Source organism: Eleutherodactylus coqui, chromosome 1 (assembly GCF_035609145.1).
Source record: "Eleutherodactylus coqui strain aEleCoq1 chromosome 1, aEleCoq1.hap1, whole genome shotgun sequence".
Classification (NCBI taxonomy): Eukaryota; Metazoa; Chordata; class Amphibia; order Anura; family Eleutherodactylidae; genus Eleutherodactylus; species Eleutherodactylus coqui.
Window position 1 is genome coordinate 366,330,998 of NC_089837.1, and position 23,275 is coordinate 366,354,272.

At 41.2% G+C, this 23,275-nt stretch overlaps 1 protein-coding gene across 1 annotated transcript in view; it reads right to left on the reverse strand.

Moving 5' to 3' along the window:
* Positions 1 to 23,275, reverse strand: part of DMD (dystrophin) — a 2,524,637-nt gene that overhangs the window by 1,465,449 nt on the left and 1,035,913 nt on the right. The window contains exon 21 of the mRNA XM_066577956.1: positions 9,038 to 9,218. Coding sequence (XP_066434053.1) covers positions 9,038 to 9,218 — 181 coding nt within the window. The remainder of the gene's footprint in view (positions 1 to 9,037; positions 9,219 to 23,275) is intronic.

The window sequence follows — 23,275 nt, forward strand, 5'->3', positions numbered from 1 at the left end:
ATAGAGTCTCCTAGATCAGAAAATTGAACCAAAGGAGACAGTAGATGTGCTGAATAATGTCATTAATTTAACAAGGTCAAATTCTGCCAGGTGAACACAACACTCAAGCACAGGTCTGCTATCAAAAATTACACAAGACAGGAGAAGTGCTGCTTATTTTAAAAGCAATGTCATACATTTTATGAGGGCAAATTTTGCCAGGTGAACTCAACACTCAAGCACTGGCCTGCTCCAAGGAACAGCTGTAGAACTACTGAAAATTATGCTACGTAAGACGGCAAGAGTTCCACCACCACCAGCAGCAACAGTACCTTTAAGACAGAGAGTGGTCCTCATGGAAACATGAGAGTTGTATCTCTGTATTTCCATATTGACAGATTTTTTATTTGGGGGAAGTAGGTGACCAGATTCATGACACACACAATTTGTATTTGCTATTTTCCCGTTTGGGTTTCTTTTTTGTTTTATATTGCCAAAAAAAAAACCCCACCAACAAAATAAGCCTTAATCCCTGGCTTGCACAAAAAGCCACACAGTACAGGTAGTATATTTGTGCACTGTCCCTGTTTGGCACACATAATTGAATTTCCCTCACCCCACTGCTAGCTGCATAAGGCCTGCAAAGTGGTTATACCATATGCAAACAGCAATTAGACTATTTAATACTTGGATTTAGAAAATAATCAGAATATTTATAAACTAACCTTAACAGCTACTGTATACAGTAAAACCAATAACTAATGAAATATACAATCTAACCAACAATATAAAACTAACAATAAAACCTATATCTGACTATACAATAAAACCTATAACAGACTACACAATGTAAAACAATAGAAACGATACCAGACTATGTCTGCTTTCAAACAGTCAGTTTGCCAGTCAGTATAATTCCTGTGATGGACCCTACCACACAAATTCTTTACAGGGGGATACGTACACTCCTATCACAGTTACTGATGATGATAACATAGCTACTCTCACACAGTTATAGAATAGATGAGATCACAGCTCATCCTTCTGACTGTACGATTATGGTCTGTAGTTTGTTTAGATGAATGCAGAATACACATGGTCATGGCAGTGACCTCCCAGCAGGCAGAGATGGTACAGGCTGTAGCAAGTCATGTTATGCTGCACTGATGCATCATAGGAGTGTTAGCAAAGCATATAAAACATGAACAAGGAGAAATCTCAGCACTATGATGGTGCCTGATAAGCATCAGACAGGAGGCTGCACTGCCTTGAAGTGACTGCAATATACATAGGATACCTCCAGAGTGTGACAGACAATCAGATGAGGAGGCAGGGATGGAAAAATGTGTTTTCATCAGAGTGGCCCTTTAAATGATCTATAGGAAACTTGCAAGGTCTCCCATCAAAGCAATTATTTTCCCATTCAAACAATTAATGATCATGTTTTAAAATTTTCAATATTTTGAAAAGCCTAGTTGGAAATATAATTTTCTATTGTGTATAGTATAACACATATTTCATGAAAATCTATATATATAAAATTGAATGTATGTCTGTCTGTGTGTGTGTCTGTCTGTCTGTTTGTCCTTTATGCGCTACTACACCATTCATCCGATCGCCATGGGAAGTTGTTGAGTACACTCCTGGGAAGATTATAGGCATAGTACATTTATACTATGATAAATAGCGCGCGTGCGAGCGTCGTCGACAGTTACGCCCCCCCCCCCCCACGTAGATCGTTCGATTTCCATCATTGCCACTAATTCTCTCACTTCCCGATATTGTAGAAACATGAAATTTGCCACGAGCATTGATTATGTCATAAATAGGAAAAGGTAATGGGTCCCGACTCGATTATTCAATTTTAAGTGCCAAAGAATTAGCGTCCAAATTTTACGTACGGAATCTAATTTTCTCGCTTCCCAATGTCATAGAAACTTGAAATTTGGCACAAGCATTGATTATGTCATAAATAGGAAAATTTAATGGGTCCCAGCTTGATTATTCAATTCTAAGCGCCAAAGAATGAGCGTCCAAATTTTACGTACAGAATCTAATTTTCTCACCTCCCAATGTCATAGAAACTTGAAATTTGGCACGAGCATTGATTATGTCATAAATAGGAAAAGTTAATGGGTCCCAACTCGATTATTCAATTCTAAGCGCCAAAGAATTAGCGTCCAAATTTTACGTACATAATCTAATTCTCTCACTTCCCAATGTAATAGAAACTTGAAATTTGGCACGAGCATTGATTATGTCATAAATAGGAAAAGTTAATGGGTCCCAGCTCGATCATTCAGTTCTAAGCGCCAAAGAATTAGCGTCCAAATTTTACGTACGGAATCTAATTTTCTCACCTCCCAATGTCATAGAAACTTGAAATTTGGCACGAGCATTGATTATGTCATAAATAGGAAAAGATAATGGGTCCCAACTCGATTATTCAATTCTAAGCGCAAAAGAATTAGCGTTCAAATTTTACGTACGGAATCTAATTCTCTCACTTCCCAATGTAATAGAAACTTGAAATTTGGCACGAGCATTGATTATGTCATAAATAGGAAAAGTTAATGGGTCCCAGCTCGATCATTCAGTTCTAAGCGCCAAAGAATTAGCGTCCAAATTTTACGTACGGAATCTAATTTTCTCACCTCCCAATGTCATAGAAACTTGAAATTTGGCACGAGCATTGATTATGTCATAAATAGGAAAAGATAATGGGTCCCAACTCGATTATTCAATTCTAAGCGCAAAAGAATTAGCGTTCAAATTTTACGTACGGAATCTAATTCTCTCACTTCCCAATGTAATAGAAACTTGAAATTTGGCAAGAGCATTGATTATGTCATAAATAGGAAAAGATAATGGGTCCCAACTCGATTATTCAATTCTAAGCGCAAAAGAATTAGCGTCCAAATTTTATGTACGGAATCTAATTCTCTCACTTCCCAATGTCATAGAAACTTGAAATTTGGCACGAGCATTGATTATGTCATAAAAAGGAAAAGCTAATGGGTCCCAACTCGATTATTCAATTCTAAGCGCCAAAGAATTAGCGTCCAAATTTTATGTACGGAATCTAATTTTCTCACTTCCCAATGTCATAGAAACTTGAAATTTGGCACGAGCATTGATTATGTCATAAATAGGAAATGTTAATAGGTCCCAACTCGATTATTCAATTCTAAGTGCCAAAGAATTAGCGTCCAAATTTTATCTACGGAATCTAATTTTCTCACTTCATAATGTCATCGAAACTTGAAATTTGGCACGAGCATTGATTATGTCAAAAATAGAAAAAGTTAATGGGTCCCAACTCGATTATTCAATTCTAAGCGCAAAAGAATTAGCGTCCAAATTTTACGTACGGAATCTAATTCTCTCACTACCCAATGTAATAGTGGGTCCCAACTCGATTATTCAATTCTAAGCCCAAAGAATTAGCGTCCAAATTTTATGTACGGAATCTAATTTTCTCACCTCCCAATGTCATAGAAACTTGAAATTTGGCACGAGCATTGATTATGTCAAAAATAGAAAAAGTTAATGGGTCCCAACTCGATTATTCAATTCTAAGCACCAAAGAATTAGCGTCCAAATTTTACGTACGGAATCTAATTTTCTCACCTCCCAATGTCATAGAAACTTGAAATTTGGCATGAGCATTGATTATTTCATAAATAGGAAAAGTTAATGGGTCCCAACTCGATTATTCAATTCTAAGCGCCAAAGAATTAGCGTCCAAATTTTATGTACGGAATCTAATTTTCTCACTTCATAATGTCATCGAAACTTGAAATTTGGCACGAGCATTGATTATGTCAAAAATAGAAAAAGTTAATGGCTCTTAACTCGATTATTCAATTCTAAGCGCAAAAGAATTAGCGTCCAAATTTTACGTACGGAATCTAATTCTTTCACTTCCCAATGTCATAGAAACTTGAAATTTGGCACGAGCATTGAAAATGTCATAAATAGGAAAAGTTAATGGGTCCCAACTCGATTATTCAATTCTAAGCCCAAAGAATTAGCGTCCAAATTTTACATACGGAATCTAATTTTCTCACCTCCCAATGTCATAGAAACTTGAAATTTGGCACGAGCATTGATTATGTCATAAATAGGAAAAGTTCATAGGTCCCAACTCGATTATTCAATTCTAAGCACCAAAGAATTAGCGTCCAAATTTTACGTACGGAATCTAATTTTCTCGCTTCCCAATGTCATAGAAACTTGAAATTTGGCACGAGCATTGATTATGTCATAAATAGGAAAAGTTAATAGGTCCCAACTCGATTATTCAATTCTAAGCGCAAAGTAATTAGCGTCCAAATTTTACGTACGGAATCTAATTCTCTCACTTCCTGATGTCATCTATATATATAAAAAGGAATGTATGTCTGTCTATCAGTCCTTTTTGCGCTACTACACCATTCATCTAATCGCCATGAAACTTTGGGAAGTTGTCGAGTACACTCCTGGGAAGATTACTGGCATAGTACACCTATCCTGCGAGCATCGTCGACAGTTATGCCCCCCCAGACAAAGATCGTTTGATTTCCATCTCAAGCACAAAAGAAAAAGGCATTATGAGCAACGGGATGAGTGTTCAACTACAAAATGATGCATCCGCTGAACGTTTCGCAAGACAATTGCTGGATATTGAGAATGCTGAGGTAAAATGAAAGCTGTGTTGTGATTGGTTGCAATTTCTTATACTGCTGAGGTAAAATGAAAGCTGTGCTCTGATTGGTTGCTATTTCTTATACTGCTGAGGTAACATGAAAGCTGTGCTGTGATTGGTTGCTATATATTATACCGCTGAGGTAACATGAAAGCTGTGCTGTGATTGGTTGCTATATATTATACTGCTGAGGTAACATGAAAGCTGCTGTGCTGTGATTGGTTGTTATATATTATACCGCTGAGGTAACTTGAAAGCTGCTATCTAGATATATAAAAACGAATGTATGTATGTATGTCTGTCTTCGCAGCAACGCGCGACGGGTACGCTAGTATTATATATCTGATCTGGGAAGGTTTTAATGGAAATAGATCATTCTAGAGAAGCCTATGGCACGGTGTATATGTATAAGAGTAATGTCATAATGTAAAGCAAGACAGTGAAAGAAAAGGATAATTACCAATTAAATAATCATGAAAATGTGGCATTAACATTAATTTGAGCTATCACACTTACGTGATGAACAGTGTTAAATTGCTGTCTTTGTATGCAGGCTACAAAATAGAAAGATTTGTCCAAGCTTCTGCATATCAAAACTACTTTCCTATAAAAACGCCTTTCATTAAGAATTCTTTTTCCTCATTTAAAAGCTAGTTCATCTTTAAAGCATATTTTAAAATATGATTTTTTTTGTGTATGAAACATTAATAAGATGACTTTTTTGCATAAAACCTTCAGGAATAAAATGTGCAACATTAATCTCCCAACTGTCTTTGATGGCTAAGAGACATATGTACAGTGAGACATCATTCCGGCTTAGTTGTGTTTAAATGAAAAGAATCTACTGACAAAGGAGCATAAGCATGATTGGAAATATATATAGAGGTGGGCAAGGAGAAGAAAAAGTGCAAAAATTACATTGGTGGGTTTCTATAGGCCTTGTGGGGAAGTTTTAAAGGGGTTATGTCACCAAAATCATTTAACCCTTTTAGTATGGATGGCACCTGTATGGCATACAATCATATAGTGCCTACTTATGGTCAGAATTAAATTTCCATACCATGTAGTGCCCAAATTAGAGTGACGATAGGTTAATCAAATAACAGTTCTATTCTACTGTATGCTACTGTATATAGCTGCTCCACTATCACACACTGTTATAAATAATATACTGTACAGGAAAAAAAATTGTATTTCCTAGTTTTCAAAGATTAAAATAGTTTAGTTAGCATCTAATAGTAAAATCTTCCAAAACCTGTTTCAGCAATCAATAATACAACAATGTACAGTTGTTGCTGCGCATCCAATGAAGATAAGTGATAAGTAATGTAAGTAATGGCCCTTTTACACGGGCCGACAGTCTTTCAAACAACTGCACGAGCGCTGAAGTCATCACTAAGGTCATCAGCACTCGGGCACAGCATTTACACAGAAAGACTTAGCGCTTCACCTCCTATCGGAATCGCTGAGTGGGGAGCGTTTACACAAGATGAGAAGCCAACAGAGTTTTTTAAGCTGACTGAAAAGTCAGCTTAAACAATCACAAACGACAAGTGATTTTTTTCACATTCTCACTGAACGATTATCGTTCAAATTCGTTAGTTTGAACTAATTTTGAGCAATAATTGTTACATGTAAATGGGGGTTAAGTTTAGGATAAACACATCTCAAATAAAGCCGACCTAAATTAATAACATAACTGGAATTCAACATCCGAGTTCTGAGAGCCACACATATAAACCAAACAAACAACATACCAACACAAGTTAAGGCCCTTTTACCTGGGCCAAGAATTCTCGTTTGCCTGAGCTAGTGACGTCATCACTAACTTGTCTGTGCCATACAGCCTGTTTAAACTGCACGATTCTTGTTTAGAATTGTGCAGTTCTCGCATACTAGTTGTTCAGTTTTTCACATTCCAATGTGAAACACTGAATGATCAGTGTTTAAATGACACAATAAGGCCTCCTTCACATGGACGATTTTCTGCAGCTAAGTTAGATGCGTCAAGAAATCGCGACTAATAGAACCAATGGTTCGGATGAACAATTTGTAGCCGCGTAAAAAAATTGCAAAAACAAAGATAGGACAATTAAGTGACTGAAATTCCCTGAGGTGTCAAAAAAAAGGTCTTGGCTTATCTTCATAGATTACTATGGGAGACTATGCAATCCGGCTGGAAAAGGGAGATTAATTCTCCAGCATCCCGGATACCAAGGTTGCCCTGCAGGGGAGAAGAAGGAATTCCCCCATAGCGGGGAGAAAAGGGTACACCTACAAAGGAGAAGGAGGAATTCCCCTGTAGCACGGGGAGAGGGCTGGAAATTTTTATGCAGGATTCAAAATTATATGACAAATGTAAAGGAAAAAACTCATGAACATAATCCCTTACATGCAAATATATCCAGTTAATTCAAAGCATCTATTAACTACAATGTCGTCTTCTGCATTTTTTTCCAACTAGACTCCCTGCAGGGGAACCCCTCTCTCCCCGCTATATGGGAATTCATCCTTTTTTCCTGCATGGAACCCCTCTTTCCCCGCTGCTAAGGAATCCCTTCATCTCCCCGGCAGGGGAACACCACCATCTGCGCTAAGATGAAGGGACTCCCCAGTGATGAAGAGAAGCCCTGGCGGAACCCCCTTCATCTGTGTGTCTGGGCTTTCCTTCACTGGAGAGACAGAGATGAACGGGGTTCCCCAGGGACTCCATCCATCTCTCTGATGAATGGACGTTCAGATGAAGGAATTCAGATGAAGGAATTTTAGATGCGCTAAATACTCGCACCTAACAAAGATAGGACATGCGACTGCAAAGCTCACATCTGGGGGCTCTTTCCGACAAGTGTATATCAGCCGGCTGTTTTCACGGCTGCCTGATATATGCTGTGATCTGATGCATTGGATTCCAATGCATCAGATCACATGGCCGTATTCCTGAGACGTAAAAGCGCCTGGCCAGCCCAATATAGCACCCGGCGTTTTTACGTTGGGCCCAAAAGGTAGTCCTGGATCTTTTTGGCCGGAATACGTCGGCCGCTGCATGGGCTCCTATCGGCTGGAGGTGGGAGGGAGTTTAGTAGTGTGGGTGCTAAACTCCCTCCCTCTGCGCTTCTTTAACCCGTGCAGGCTCACCTCTGCTCTCCTCCCTGCTCGTTCTTTACAATGGGAGGGTGCAGGGCAGGGGCAGAGCTAAGTGCCAGCCCGTCCAGACTACTCCCATTTCTGGCTGTGGACAAGGGGCGGGATGTGGGTGGAGCTAAGCTCCCGCCCTCTCCCTGCCCCTTGTCCATAACCATCAATGGGAGGATGCGCGATAGGACGGCACTTAGCTCAGCCCCGCCCCCCCCCCCATTGCAAAGAACGAGCAGGGAGGAGAGTAGAGGTGAGCCTGCGGGAGGGAGGGAGGGGAAGGGGGCGAAGGGGCCCATGCCATGTGAACGGGCGCACAAACGTTAGATTTGTGCGCCTGTTCACAGGCTTCCACGCCCCAGATGACAGCATATATATCGTCCGGCTGTGAAAACACCGGCCAATATACGCTTGTGGGAAAGAGACCTGAGGTCCGTGGTGTGAGAAAAGGTAAGACTCGATTCATCTTTGGTGCGCATTCCATAGACTCCTATGGGAGCTGGATAACGCGCACCACTCACCTCTGATCACGTGAGCGGGCAATTTTACAGCTAATTAAAATAGCTTGAAAGCACGACGCGATCTTTAGCGCTACATCAGCACTCGACTGAACAAGGCCGTAAAGGGTTTTATGGAAATTAAGTGTCTTCAGATACCGCATATGTGATTAACTAAAATTCTAATGTTTCCAATCAGTATATTAATGTTGATCAGCAAATTATAACATTTACCGTTCAGAATGTCATTCAATAGTCAGCAAATCAGTCCACAAAATGCTCTATATGTTTATTTTCTTGAGTATTTTCTAATTTTCTGTAATTTGCTCTTATTGTGTGAAATTATGCAGCAAAAATGAAGAAAGATGTTGCTATTTGGCAAGTTTATACAATTTTAAACTTCATTTTATAGTGTATTTAGTGTGCATTTAGTAACCCTCTAGAACGTAGAGAGATAGGAAAATATCAAGTCTAAATGCCACACGTCTTCTAATTCCAATTTCCTAAATAAAAGCCAGTTGTTTGTTAAATTATTAAGTGCAAAAGCATAAATAAATGATAAGACAACACACTTTCCAAATGTTATTGAACAGCCACATTCAAACAGAAATGTTTCTATTGTTTTAGTCTATAATTTAACACTGATGTATCACAAAACACAATGCGGATCAATCACTTTAAAATCATACTGAGCAACACTTCTTAATAGTTATAGCTCCATATGCTTTGCGGTGGCACTTACTGTTCTGAAGCTGTTTTTCTCTAGATTGCAAGTTGGAAAGAACTTGATTATAGTGGTTGAGAAAAGCTGCTACATCTGCATCCAGAAACATTGGCCCTTGTTCCTTTTCTTTCAGTTGTTTTCCCTGAACTTGCAAGGATCCAATTGTAGGCTTAAGAGGTAACAGACGGCCAACTTCATCCTGTTTCCCAAATGACAGAAAATATACAACTGTTTTCAAAGCAATATAAAAATGAATTCAAATGAAAAGAGCAACAGACTAATGAGATTTGTAATGCATTTTTCAAACACATAAATTAATGTACTTTGGATAATTTCAGTAGATTATTCTGAGTTATGTTACTACTTCACCGACTAACTAAGCAACTCTCATGGGGTCAAGATTATAAACGATATTTCTTCGAGAGTCCTAGAGATGTCCTAAATTGGCTCGAGCAAAATTGAATCCTGTTTGTGAGACATAACGAAATTGTTGCCGTGGCTGGCCTACTATTTCTTCTGTATAGCAACAACTGAATGAGACTCCTACCCCTTTCCTTATGGCTTCCCATCCTTTCTTGCTTCCTTTCTCACTTCCTCCCCCCCACCCACCCCCTTAGGCTCTTGGGCCAGCCACTTATGATACAACTGTTTTTGATATGTGATGTGGGTTGTTGTCAACTATGCTATTCCTCTCCTCTGATTTTCTCAGCGATTTGGTGATATTACTCTCTGTGGCCCTTCCCTGGTGGACCCCTCCTAGGGCAATCAGCCCACATATCAGTAGCCCATATTATAGCCGGGTATATGTGAGCTATGGTGATACAGCCCACACCTACACAATTGTTTCTTATGCTCTTTTGCAGGGGGACCACATGACTATATTTGCTCTCTCTGTCTTAAGTTTCTCTGTTGGTTTTCTAGGGGAGGCCTAACACCCCTCACAAAGTTTTGTATTATGGGATCCAAACCTGTCCCAAGTTTGGGGGGATGGGTAGGGTGGGAAGGGGTTTTTGTTATGGTTCATACATCTAAGATAACTACTCTGCTTCATTGTACTTTTTTTTGGCGCGACTCTTCTTTCGGTGTTATGCGGGTGTTCTGCGCAAACAATGTCCAACTCTATAGCAATGGCTAGTACACATCTCAAGTTGATCTCCTGGAATGTCAGGGGCTTGAATTCCAAATTTAAAAGAGCCTTAGCTTTCAACTTTCTGAAAGTTCATTCTCCCATACTATTCCAGGTGACGCATTTGCCAATATAGGCTCTGCATATCACGCTACTTATTCCAACTATGCCAGAGGAGTCAGCGTCCTGGTAGCTAAATCAGCCCAATTTGTATTCCGACAAATCCACATTGATTCTGAGGGTCAGTTTCTGATCCTTCAGGGCACCTTTCACAGCCAGCTGCTCACGATAATCAATATTTATCTGCCGCCCCCCGCTGATGTTAAAATCCTTACAGACATAATGACCCAGTTGGTCTTGCTCGAACCCGCCTCAATAATATTTATTGGGGATTTCAATCTTATTTTAGATCCGCTGCGGGACCGTTTCACTCCAGCTGCTTCGATATCAACCAGATTGCTTACGTGGGCTGACTCCTACTTGCTGCAGGAAATATGGTGCATGTGACACCCGCATGACACTGCTTATTCATGTCACTCCCTAACATATAATTCCTTTTCCCGTATCGACCTGTGTTTTGTCTCCCCGGACAGTCTCTCTACGGTGCGGGATGTGTCCTATCTGCCCAGAGGCGTATCGGACCATTCCCCACTCCAGCTGGTCATTGACCTTGGTGTGGAAGGCTCTCGCCCTTTGTGGAGACTCAGCCTCTTATGGCTGGCACAGGGAGAGATACATGAGTATATTGAGCAGGAGGCAGGGATGTACTGGGAGGTCAATGAGGGGACTGCCTCAGAACTGACTGTGTGGGATGCCTTTAAGGCCTTTACTAAATATTGCTGAATATAGAAAGTCTCTGCAAGCTGCCCGATTGGACCTGGAATGCCGCCTTGTTGCAGCGGAAGCCAGGCACGTAGCAGATCCTTCCTCAGAAGCCTACCTGGACTTAAATAACCTACGGCAGGAATACAAATTACTACTAGCTGAGTATACCAAAAAGAAGCTTCTTTACTCCCATCACCAGGTTTTTGTCCAGGGAGATAAGAATGGTCATTTGTTGGCCTATTTAACAAAGGAGGATCAGACGTTGCCGCCAATCATGGGGGTGCGCGATGCTTCGGGGGCTCTGTTGGATAACCCAAAACTGGTCAATCGAACATTTGCCCACTTCTATAGGAACCTATATACTTCCAAACTTAGCTGCTCGGATGAAGAGCTAACAGCCTACCTTGATGATATAACCTTCCCTACGCTGAGCCAGAGTAGTGCCACTTATTTGGATTGGGGCTTGAGTATAGAGGAGGTAATGGATGCTATCAAGTCACTCCCCAATAGAAAATCACCAGGGTTGGATGGACTCCCTGGGGAATGGTATAAAAAGAATGCAGATTTCCCAGCTCCCCGACTTCTAATGCTATATAATTCTATCCTGCGAGATGGTGCCCTGCGCGAGGCCATAATTGTCATGATTCCTAAAGCTGGAAAAGATCCTGCAGATTGTGGTTACTATAGGCCCATCTCGCTTCTTAATAACGACGCTAACATTTTGGCAAAAATACTGGCGATGCGCATAAACATCGTTCTTAATGAGATTATACACCCTGATCAGTCTGGCTTCATGCCTGGCAAAAGTACAGACATGAATCTAAGGCGGCTTTTTGACCATCTGACATATCAACACTCTAACGGTGGGAAACGCACCCTGGTATTTATAGACCAGGCAAAGGCCTTCAACTTAGTAGAGTGGAGGTACTTGTGGGCAGTGATGCAATGGTTTGGATTTGGGCCAGCATTTATTAGGTGGGTAAAGATCCTATATAACTCCCCAGTAGCCAGTATTAAAACCAATGTCCATGTTTCTGCCCAGTTCCCCCTCGGTAGAGGCACACGACAGGGTTGCCCCCTATCCCCTGCCCTGTTTGCCCTTGCTATAGAGCCCCTTGATTCTGCACTCGCCCTTTTTGACACATTTGGCCTACATTCTGGTATTCGGGTCAATTGGGACAAAACCTACTTAATTGCGATAGACTTTGCGGCGGCTAAGCTCCCTTTGCCCGCCCCACTAAGCTGGACAGCTCAAACAATCTATTTGAATATAAGAGTGTTGGTCAGGGTTTCTACCTTCTTTGACCTTAATTTAGCTCCACTCCTTAAATGGGTTGAGGGAATGGCGACACGTTGGGCCGCTCTCCGGCTCACTCTAGTGGGCAGAGTCAATTTGTTAAAGATGAAGCTAACAAAACGAATTTAAAAAACAAAAATAACGATATCAATTGTATGACCACAAATGCACGAAGTCTGATTGGTAAAGTGGGTGAGCTTTGAAGCAGGAATGACTGATGAGAGTTATGATATAGTTGGAATAATGGAAACATGGCTTGATGATAAGTGTCATTGGGCGGTGAATTTACAGGGGTACAATCTCTTCAGAAGAGACCGAAGGAACCAGAAATGGGGAGGGGTATGTCTGTACGTCAAATCGAATTTAAATCCGAGACTACGGGAGGATATAGATGTAGGAGACGAACAGGTGGAATCTCTGTGGGTAGAAATACAGGGAAGAAAAAATAACAAAATCCTGATAGGGGTCTTCTATAGACCACCAAAAGCAACAGAAGAAACTGAAAACTTACTATTAAGGCAGATAGAAGAAGTGTCAAACCGCATCGAAGTAATTATAATGGGGGACTTTAATTACCAGATATAACATGGGAAAATGAGACCTGCAAATCTCACAATAAGTTCTTGAGAGTAATTAAAGATAATTATCTGAACCAACTTGTGCGGGGCACTTGGGGAACAGTGACCACAATATAATCAACTTCCAGCTGTCATTCAATAAGAAAAAAAAGGAAGCGTTCAAACTACTAAAGCAACAAGGCAGCGAAGAAGCGCTAAAATCGTACAGGGAAAAAACAAAATATGCAAAGATAGGATCAAAATTGCCAAGGAGGAGGCGGAAAGACTGATTGCCAAAGAGAGCAAAAACAACCCAAAACTATTTTTCAACTATATTAACAGCAAAAGGATTTGCAGGGAGAGCACTGGCCCTTTAACGAATAATGCAGGAGAAATCATTGAAGATGATGGAGGGAAGGCAAATCTATTAAATAGTTTCTTTTCAAGCGTATTCACAAACGAAAAGGAAATGCCACACGAGATACAGGGGAATAAAATGAACCCCTCACAAAATATGTCATACCTAACGCAGGAGGAAGTGCGGAACAGGTTAAAGAAGATTAAAATCGATAAATCGCCAGGCCCAGATGGAATACACCCAAGGATACTAAGGGAACTAAGTGATGAGTTAGCTAGGCCGCTATATCTAATATTTGTGGATACTATCAAGACCGGGGTTGTACTATAGGATTGGCGCATTGCCAACGTGGTTCCAATTTACAAAAAGGGGACCAAAAGTGAGCCTGGCAACTACAGGCCGGTAAGTCTCACTTCAGTAAAGGGAAAAATTTTCGAGGGGATTCTGAGAGACGCCATCAATGAGCACCTCAAGGAGAACAAGGGAATAACTCCTCACCAGCATGGATTCATGAAGGGTCGCTCATGTCAGACAAATCTGATCAGTTTCTACGATGAAGTAAGCTCTAAGCTGGACCTGGGAGAGTCTATTGATCTCGTATATCTGGACTTCTCTAAAGCGTTTGACACCATGCCACATAATAGGCTAATATACAAAATGAGGCCGCTCGGATTAGGTGAAAACGTGTGTAATTGGGTAAAAAATTGGCTCAATGATAGAAAGCAGAGGGTGGTAATAAATGGCTCATACTCTGATTGGGCCACAATCACTAGTGGGGTGCCACAGGGTTCAGTATTGGGCCCCATTCTGTTCAATATATTTATCAACAACCTGATAGAGGGACTGCACAGCAAAATTTCAATATTTGCAGATGACACAAAATTATACAATATAATTAATGCAATTGAGGACAATGTGCGGCTACAAACTGACCTAGATAAGCTGGGGGCTTGGGCAGAAAATGGCAAATGAAGTTCAATGTTGATAAATGTAAGGTTATGCACATGGGCAGCAAAAATGGATGTTACCAATATACACTTAATGGGGCACTGCAAGGGAAAAGTGATATGGAAAAAGACCTGGGGTTACTAGTGGATTGTAAACTAAACTGGAGTAACCAATGCCAATCAGCTGTTGCAAAGGCAAATAAAGTTTTGGGATGCATTAAAAGAGGTATAGGGGTGAAGGACGAGGACATTATCCTTCCATTATATAAGGCACTTGTCAGGCCTCACATGGAATACTGTGTACAGTTCTGGTCACCGGTGCTCAGGAAAGATGTTACGGTATTGGAGGGGGTTCAAAGAAGGGCAACTAAACTAATACATGGAATGACGGGACTGGAATACCCAGAAAGACTATCCAAATTGGGACTATTTACTCTAGAAAAAAGAAGGTTAAGAGGCGACCAAATAACCATGTATGAGTACATGAGGGGACAATACAAGGATCTCTCCCAGGATCTGTTTATACCCAGGACTACAACGGTAACAAGAGGGCATCCGCTACGTTTAGAGGAAAGCAGGTTTCATCACCAACATAGAAAGGGGTTCTTTACTGTTAGAGCAGTTAGACTGTGGAACTCTCTGCCTGAGGACGTAGTGATGGCAAAATCCTTAGAGGAGTTTAAAAGGGGACTTGATGTCTTTCTGGAGAGGAAGGATATTATAGGCTATAAATCTAAGGTTATTTGTTAATCCGGGTACACAGGCAGGTAGGAACTATTAGGGGTTGATCCAGGGAACAGTCTGATTGCCATTAGGGAGTCGGGAAGGAATTTTTTCCCCAAAAGGGCTAATTGGCTTCTGCTCTTGGTTTTTTTTGCCTTCCTCTGGATCAACAAAACAGGAGGCTAGACAGGCTGGACTAGATGGACATTGTCTTCATTCAGCCTTACGAACTATGTTACTATGTTACCAAAATTTTTGTACGTCCTGCATAACTCCCCTGTCCTGGTCCCAACTAGATTCTTTGCCACGCTTCGTGGGATTGTACTGCGTATCCTGTGGAGAGGCTCCACCCCCAGGATTAAATTGGAGACCTCGTGCCTCCCGGTGAGCTGTGGAGGATTAGCCTTACCCCACTTCTACTAGTACTATCTGGCCAGCCAGCTGGTGTATGCTTGGTGGTGGCTGACTTCATCAGATTACAATCCGGTGGTGGGACTGGAGCGCAGGGTGGCGGGCTCTGCCCCGGGATTGAGAGGTCTGTTGATACGTGGCCCCTCCTCTCCTATTGCCCCCTTACCTGCCCTCATGCTGGTAACACTTAAAATATGGCACAAGGCCTTGCAGCTGACCCCTGTAGTAGAAGTCACATGGTCTCCACATACTCCTTTGTGGGATAATCCACACTTGCCGCACCTGCAGCGCTTTACAGAGTCTGCATTCTGGAGAACTCATGGTATTAATGTACTATCTGACATAGTCACTGAGGACACTTTCTGCACTGGATATTACCAGCTACGACATGTGATCAGGACTCAGTTTCAGGGCCTGTCCATACCGCTGTCCCTGACTCGGTTGAAAGGCTTGGCACATATGTGCAACCTAGTAAGACCACTGTCCAGTTTCTATGCCCACTTGGTGCAGTGCCTTGCCCCGTTGAGGGAGAGGGCGACCCAGAAGTGGGTCATTGACATTCCTGATCTGTTAGTGGGGGAGAGTGAAGACATATTGGCGAGCTCTGGTCCTCCTTTGATTAGTGCTAGGGATAGTCTTGTCCAGGTCAAATTCCTACACCGTATATGCTACACCCCATCCAGGCTACATGTAATGGGTCTGCTCCCCTCAGCGACCTGTCCCCGATGCTTAATTGCCGATGGGACCATCATGCACATGTTCTGGGACTGCGGTGTCATGCGAGACTACTGGGGGGACATTCTTGTATTTATGGAATCTCACCTGGGGGCCCCGAGGATCATGCACCCTGGGGTGTGCCTTTTTGGGCTTATTGGAGACCTACCAGTGGCAGCAGCAACCCGCACCTTATATAAGCTACTGTTTTTCTATGCTAAGGTGATTTTGTTGAATAGGAAGCACCCTGCTAGGCCGACCAGAAACGCATGGATCCAGGTGGTGAACTCTGTGCTTCCAATGTATAAACTGACTTATATGGCCAGGGGATGTCCTGAGAAGTTTGACAAGGTTTGGGGGGGGGGGGGGGGGGGCTGGGTGAACTGTCTGGCAACAGCAGCAGAGATGCCTGTCAAAATATTGGGAATGGATATGGTGAGTGATACCCGCTTGAACCGATCTACTGTTTAGGCTCATTCTTTTTTTTGCTTTAAGAGTCGCGCAGGGTTGTTGTTTAAAGGGGAACCCTATCACAGTAAAGACTTAGAGTAAAATAATAAATTTTATTAGTACTTGTTAAAAACCACACTAGGGCACAACATTTCACAAAAAAGTGACAATTGACAAATGTCGCATACACTAATAGGCGGCACATCTAACTATTTTAGGACAGACATTGACAAATCATATATAATTTCCGTCCCCACCACTTAGGAATGTTGGTAAAATCAGGATGATGTATGTCCTAAAAAAAGAGGAATACCCTTTCAATTTTCTTTTTACTGAGGAGGCAGAGATTGACAATGATCAAACGCCTGGGTGGATGAGCAATTCTGATTCGATGTCTCAATCTCTCCGTTCTCTAGTGTCTGTTTGTTAGATGTACAGACCGGAGAGAAGATTAAATAAAGCACAAGGGACTTAGGGTATATAGGCCATAATTAAGCCTCCCTTCCTTAGAAGACTCTTATTCAAAGTGAGTCATCAACGGTTTCTGAACCCAGGATCAACCATACTCACCCTATTAGCACCTTACCGTCATATTACAGCACATCTTCGTATCTCCCAAAAAATGTTAGACTGTTGTCAATAGAAGACACGGATGAATGGTGTAGCCCTTAGACCTTTGGCCAATCTAGCTGTGTGACATTTTTTCAACACAGATAGTATCTTACCAACATTCCTAAGTGGTGGGGACGGAAATTATATGTGATTTTACAATGTCTGTCCTAAAATAGTTAGATGTGCCGCCTATTAGTGTATGCGACATTTGTCAATTGTCACTTTTTTGTTAAATGTTGTGACCTAGTGTGGTTTTTAACAAGTACTAATAAAATGTATTATTTTACTCTAAGTCTTTACTGTGAGAGGGCTTTAATATTTTTCTGAGACTTTTGCTGCCCCCTCTGTGAATTTGTTTAAGGGGGGAGGGTGAAAGTTTTGGGGAGAGGGGTGTTCTCTCTATTTTTTTGTCCCTTTTTTTGTTTGTTTGTTTTGTCTTGTCTTTTTTTTTCCTTTTCTCCTGGTGTTTTGGGGCTCTGAGGCTAGGAGCCCTTCCTGGTTTGGGTTTGTTCCATTATGGGTAGCTGATAAATAAATGTGAAAATGAACAGCCAAGTACTATGTTTTATGAGAAATGCACACGAATATGCGAGACACTCAGTGTTTTAACTTTTTTTTTTTTTTTTTCCAGTTCTCATGTACTGTGATGTATCAGCAAGGTGTGCATTCTTTATGATGTCTGCTGTTTCTGTATATTTGTCTATTTTGGCTAAATAAACGTTCCTTTAAAAAAAAGAATATAAACGATGTTCACAAAAGTATTGGGACAACCACCAATCCTGTGCTGTCGGGAGGAGGAGATATGCAAGTCGAATGTGTGAGTATTAGGTATAAAGGAGAGTAATATACAGGCGTATCCCAGTAATACAATAAAAATGCCATGACATGTAGAGTTGACAGACTTACCATGGGGTATGGTTTGTGGGATTTCACCTGAGAAACCAATGAGAAGGGGACATTGCAACGCTTTTGGACCTTCCAAAGTTCACTGTTGGCAATGGTTTTTGGAAATGGAAAAAAATCTGGTGTGTGTGCAGTGCAGCCACATTTGGGGAGACCTCGTAAACTGACAGAAAATGGAAAACAAAGCCTTGTACGAGCTGTGAAAGAATCACGCACATTGGCGGCTAAAACGCTCACTCAGGAAGTCTCACAGGCCATTGGAACATCCATTAGCGCTATAACCATTAGTAGGGAACTGCATGTGAAGGGTTACCATGAACGATCAGCTGCAGGCAATGCACAGAGATGCCTGCAATAGTGCTTGGAATGTTGTTCTTGGACTGTAAATGAGCAGAAACAAGTGTTGTGGACAGCTGAATCACAGTACATCACCTTCCGGTTGAATGGCTGCACTTGGGTGTAGAGCTTGGCTGAGGAGTGGTTTCTATGTGACTGCATTGTCCCAATAATGAAGTTTGGAGGAGGTTCTGTTATGGTATGGGGTGTTTCTGTTTGGGACCACTAAAGTCGTTGGTTATAGTGAAGTCTATCCTCAATGCCAATGGGTACAGAGACATTCTGGACAATGTGGCATTACCTACCCTATGGCGCAATACTTTACTACAGCTCCATGTCTCTACCAAAATGACCAAACACAACGTCATACCACATGCAATCTTAAGGCTAGGGTTGAGGAGCAGAACATCTCCAAACTTCATTGGCCAACCCAAAGTCTAGATCTCAATCCCATCAAACATCTTTAGGATGAATTGGAACATGTAGCTGTGCGTGCCCATCACAGTGATCATCCTCCGCATCACTATCTGAAGCACTCCTCAAGCAATACAGACAAATTCCTCCACACATCTATGCAAATTTGGTGGAAAACATGCCTAGGAGTGTTATTGCAGTCATTGAGGGCAAAGGTAGCCCAACACGGTGCTGAATAAAATGTGAATAAAATTAAATATCATCGCCTTCTATGTGTATCCCAATACTTTTGTCAACACAGTGTATAATTGAAGCAAAAGAGTCTCATAAAATTCACTAACTAGTTACCAATCAAATTTAACCTTTTTTATGTATTTAAAAATCTTCATAGGCAATGCAAACAGTACTAGGCACTAAATAAAAATGAATGTATGGTGTGGTGTAAAGCTGAAGGGGAAAAAGGTGGTCAACAAACTCTTTAATCACTGTTAGGGTAGGTGGCGGGGAATCCAGTGTTGTATTTTTTCTACTCACCCACCACTGGTTCCCACAACGCCCACCGCTAAAGTCCATGCTGAAAATCCGACTCTTTTCAAAGTCCTGTGCCCACACTCTCCCATAGACCATGTATGGGAGAGCACGTGCACAGGACTATGTAAAAAGTTAGATTTTTGGATGGTGCATGGACTGCTTGTGTGGGTGTAGATGATGTGAGGCATGAAGATTCTTGCAGATACTACAGTCAGGTCTTGTTCAAACGAGCGCAGGCGCAGCCACGCTCATTTGTACAAAGCATACTTGTGCCTGAACAAAGGGAATCCCTGCCCCTTTGCTGGATTTTCAAACTCTGAACCAGAGCACAGGAGTTTGAAAATAACCACTGGAAGATTGGTGCTGCCCAATAGGGCAGGTCCTATCCTTTCACGGCCATATAATTAATGGCCGAGAAAAGAGTTAATGAAAATGAAACCACTGACATCCCATAGAGATGAGTGATTTGGGTGCTTTTGTCGATGTCTAGGAGTAGCAAAAAAAAGTATGTGTTTTTTTCCCAAAAAAACCCACCAAAAAATATTTTTCCTTGTAGGCAATGTATCCCATTACAGTTTAGCCCCATTTAAATGAATAGAGCTGAACTGAAATATAAGACACAACTCATGAAAAAGTTTCTGGGAAAAAACAGTACATCTAATCTTAGACAAGTCCTTTCCGCTACTTCCCTTTCTTAATTGTAGATACAGTATATTGGAACAATTAAAATAATTACAATAATGGACATTGCCTTTATCCATCCACCTAAAATAATATCCACGTTGGCCATAATTACACTAAATGCCTTCATATTCGTTTTAAAATAACTCAAATATCTGATTCACATTGTTCTGAAAGACAAAATAGTCAAATGTAGTTCCTCATTTCCGACATCCTTTTTGTGCGTTTCTCTAAAGCAGTTGGTAACTAATATAGCTGTGTGTCATGCATTTTACAAGCAGAGCAGAGATTGCAGATATATACCAGCAGACTTGCTGCCAAAGTTATCCTACCAATAAGTTTCTATGACTGGATCTGTGCCACTGATCGTGAAGTTCATGAAAGTACTATAATTTAAGGTTTATTCCAAACTGTAAAACCGTCTACAGATATGTCATAAGACTGATATCTGAAGCCATTATTTTGTCCATTTTCAGGATATATGACTAACACTAGCAGTCTTCATTCTTTAGCCCTCTTTGCAGCACAATAAAATGTGGTTGTTTTTGACACAGCAGGCAACAATATACTCCATTGTAGCATTTATGCAGGATAAGGCGCACTTCAAGGTGTTGAAATGAATCATTATCTTCTAGGAACTGAACAAACCTTGTTGCAATGATGTAAAAAGAACCCAATGCATCGGAGTTGTCCAAATATAAAAAGGTTACTTTTTATTCATCTCATCCTTAAAAATAGCAACGCACATTTCAGCTACGAGGGGCAATTTTGAAGCCCAAACATTAAGTTGCAGACAGCTACAAGCATCAAAACAAAATGTTTGTACTTGTCTTATGGCTTAAATGTTGTGACTTGAAAATAACTCCACATGGCTGAAATGTGTGTTGCTATTTTTATTTTATCCTTGAACAGATCTGGTGCCTTAGATTCTTTTTACATTATTCATATTGGTGATCTGGTGGAGAGACTATAGCAAGTTTTGCATTGAGGAAAATCAGTGATGCATAGGGACTTCTAGCAGTGATGTAAAATTGTCATGATTGATAATGCTGACAAGTTCCAACACCCATTAACCCCTTAGTGACGGCGCTATCCTAAAACTACGTCCTGCTGTTGCAGGACGTGTATGGAGGGAGGTAGCGCCGCTATTACAGCTGACACCCGCGGGCAATAGCCGCGCTCGGCCGATCGCGGCTATTAACCCTTTAAATGCCGCTGTCAATTCTGACAGCGGCATTTAAATCCCCCGAACGCTGTTTGGGGGTCCCGCACGCCCCCCCCCCCCCCCCCCGCGGTGAGATCGGGGGAGCCGTGCAGGTCTCATGGCAGCCGGGGGCCTAATGAATGGCCCCAGGGCTGCCTTAGCAGACTGCCTATCAAGCCATCCACGCAGGGTGGCTTGATAGACTGCCTGTAAAAAAGCAGTATGACGTAATGCTATACGTCATACTGCAGGAGCGATCGAAGCATCACATGTTAAAGTCCCCCAGGGGGACTTCAAAGTAAAGTAAGAAAAAAGATCAATAAAGTTTTTTAAATTGTAAAAAAAATAAAAAATATGTATTTGGTATCGCCGTGTCCGTAAAAGTCCGATCTATCAAAGTAGTGCATTATTTTTCCTGCACGGTGAACATCGTCCGAAAAAAAAAAATAAAGAATGCCAGAAATTCCCTTTTTTAGTTACCCTGTCATCCAGAAAAAATGCAATAAAAAGCGATCAAAAAGTTGTATGTATTCCAAATTGATACTATCAGAAACTACAGGACATCATGCGAAAATTGAGCCCTTGCACAACTACGTCGACAGAAAAATAAAAAGTTATTGGACGCACAAAGTGACCGCAGAAAATAATTGAAAAGAAAATTAAATATCTTTAAAAAAAAATACAAGTACTACAGCAAAAAAAAAAACTATATAAGTTTGGTATCGTAGTAATCATACTAACCCATAGAATAAAAATATCAGGTCATTTTTGTTGCAGTTTGTGCGCCGTAGAAACAGGATGCACCGAAAGATGGTGGAATGTCGTTTTTTTTTCCATTTCTCTCCGCTAAGAATTTTTAAAAAGTTTTCCAATACATTATATGGTACAATAAATAGTGCCATTGAAAAATACAACTCGTCCCGCAAAACACAAGCCCTCATACAGCGACGTCGATGGATAAATAAAGGAGCTACGATTTTTTAAAAGGGAGTAGGAAAAATGGAAAAAAGCAAAAAAGCTCCGTCACTAAGGGGTTAAGGACCAAGCTCCTATGGATGCCCCAGCTACAGTGGGAAAGTGTCAAATAAAAAAAACAAAAAACATGTGAATGTCCCCCTGAAGTTTTATATGACGTCATGGGGGACATGGTAAAAAAAAATACATAAATAAGAATAAAATAAAAATCTATACATAAAAAATAAAATAACCCAAAGCCGATGCTAATCAAAATCATTGCTGTATGTGCCCTGTAATCCGAAACCATTAAAGTTGAGCGAACATGCTTATCCGAGCTTGATGCTCATTCAAGTATTAGCATACTCGATGGTGCTCGTTACTCGAGTTGGACCCCTCCCCGTTTTGACCACTCACCGCATTATCACTTCCTGCTCTGATGTGCCAGCGTGCGCACATCCACAGCAGTATGTGGCTTGAGAGAGAGAGAGAGAGAGAGAGAGAGAGAGAGAGAGATCGGCACCCAGCGGGTCCAATACAAAAATGCTCGAGTCCCCCATTGACTTCAATGGGGTTGGTTACTCGAATAGAGCTCTCGAATATTACGAAAAGCTTGACACTAATAATGAGTACCCGAGCATTTTGGTGCTCGCTCATCTCTAGAAGCCATACTTATTATATATCAAAACGTCCAAACAAAATAAGGAACCCATTCCCATACTTATTATAGTGTAAATGTACTAATAAAAAAACTAACTATAAATGTAAAAAAATTAAAATTATAATTTTTTTTAGCTTTTTACCCCCAATAAAAAGAAAAAATTGAAAAAAAATTCAGTGAAAAACATATTAAAAAATAGCTCTATATGTCTGGTCCTTAAGGTACAAAACAGCCTGGTCCTTAAGGGGTTAATAAAAGTAAATTAACATTTGCTCACTTTAACCCGTTAACACTGCTGGGTGTACAGTTACGTCCTGCAGCTTCAGGATATGTATGAAGGGAGATCGTGGGGAGATCTCGCTCCATACAATGCAGGTGCCCGCTGTGTCTTACAGCCGACATCGGCCAGCAACAGCTTCGATAAGCCACGCTGCTTCTCGGAGCTGTTAACCCTTTAAATGCTGCTGTAAATTCTGATATTTAAATGCCCAGACCAATGTTCGGGGGTCCCACACTGCCCCCCCCCCATAAGATCATGGGTCGCTGTACAGG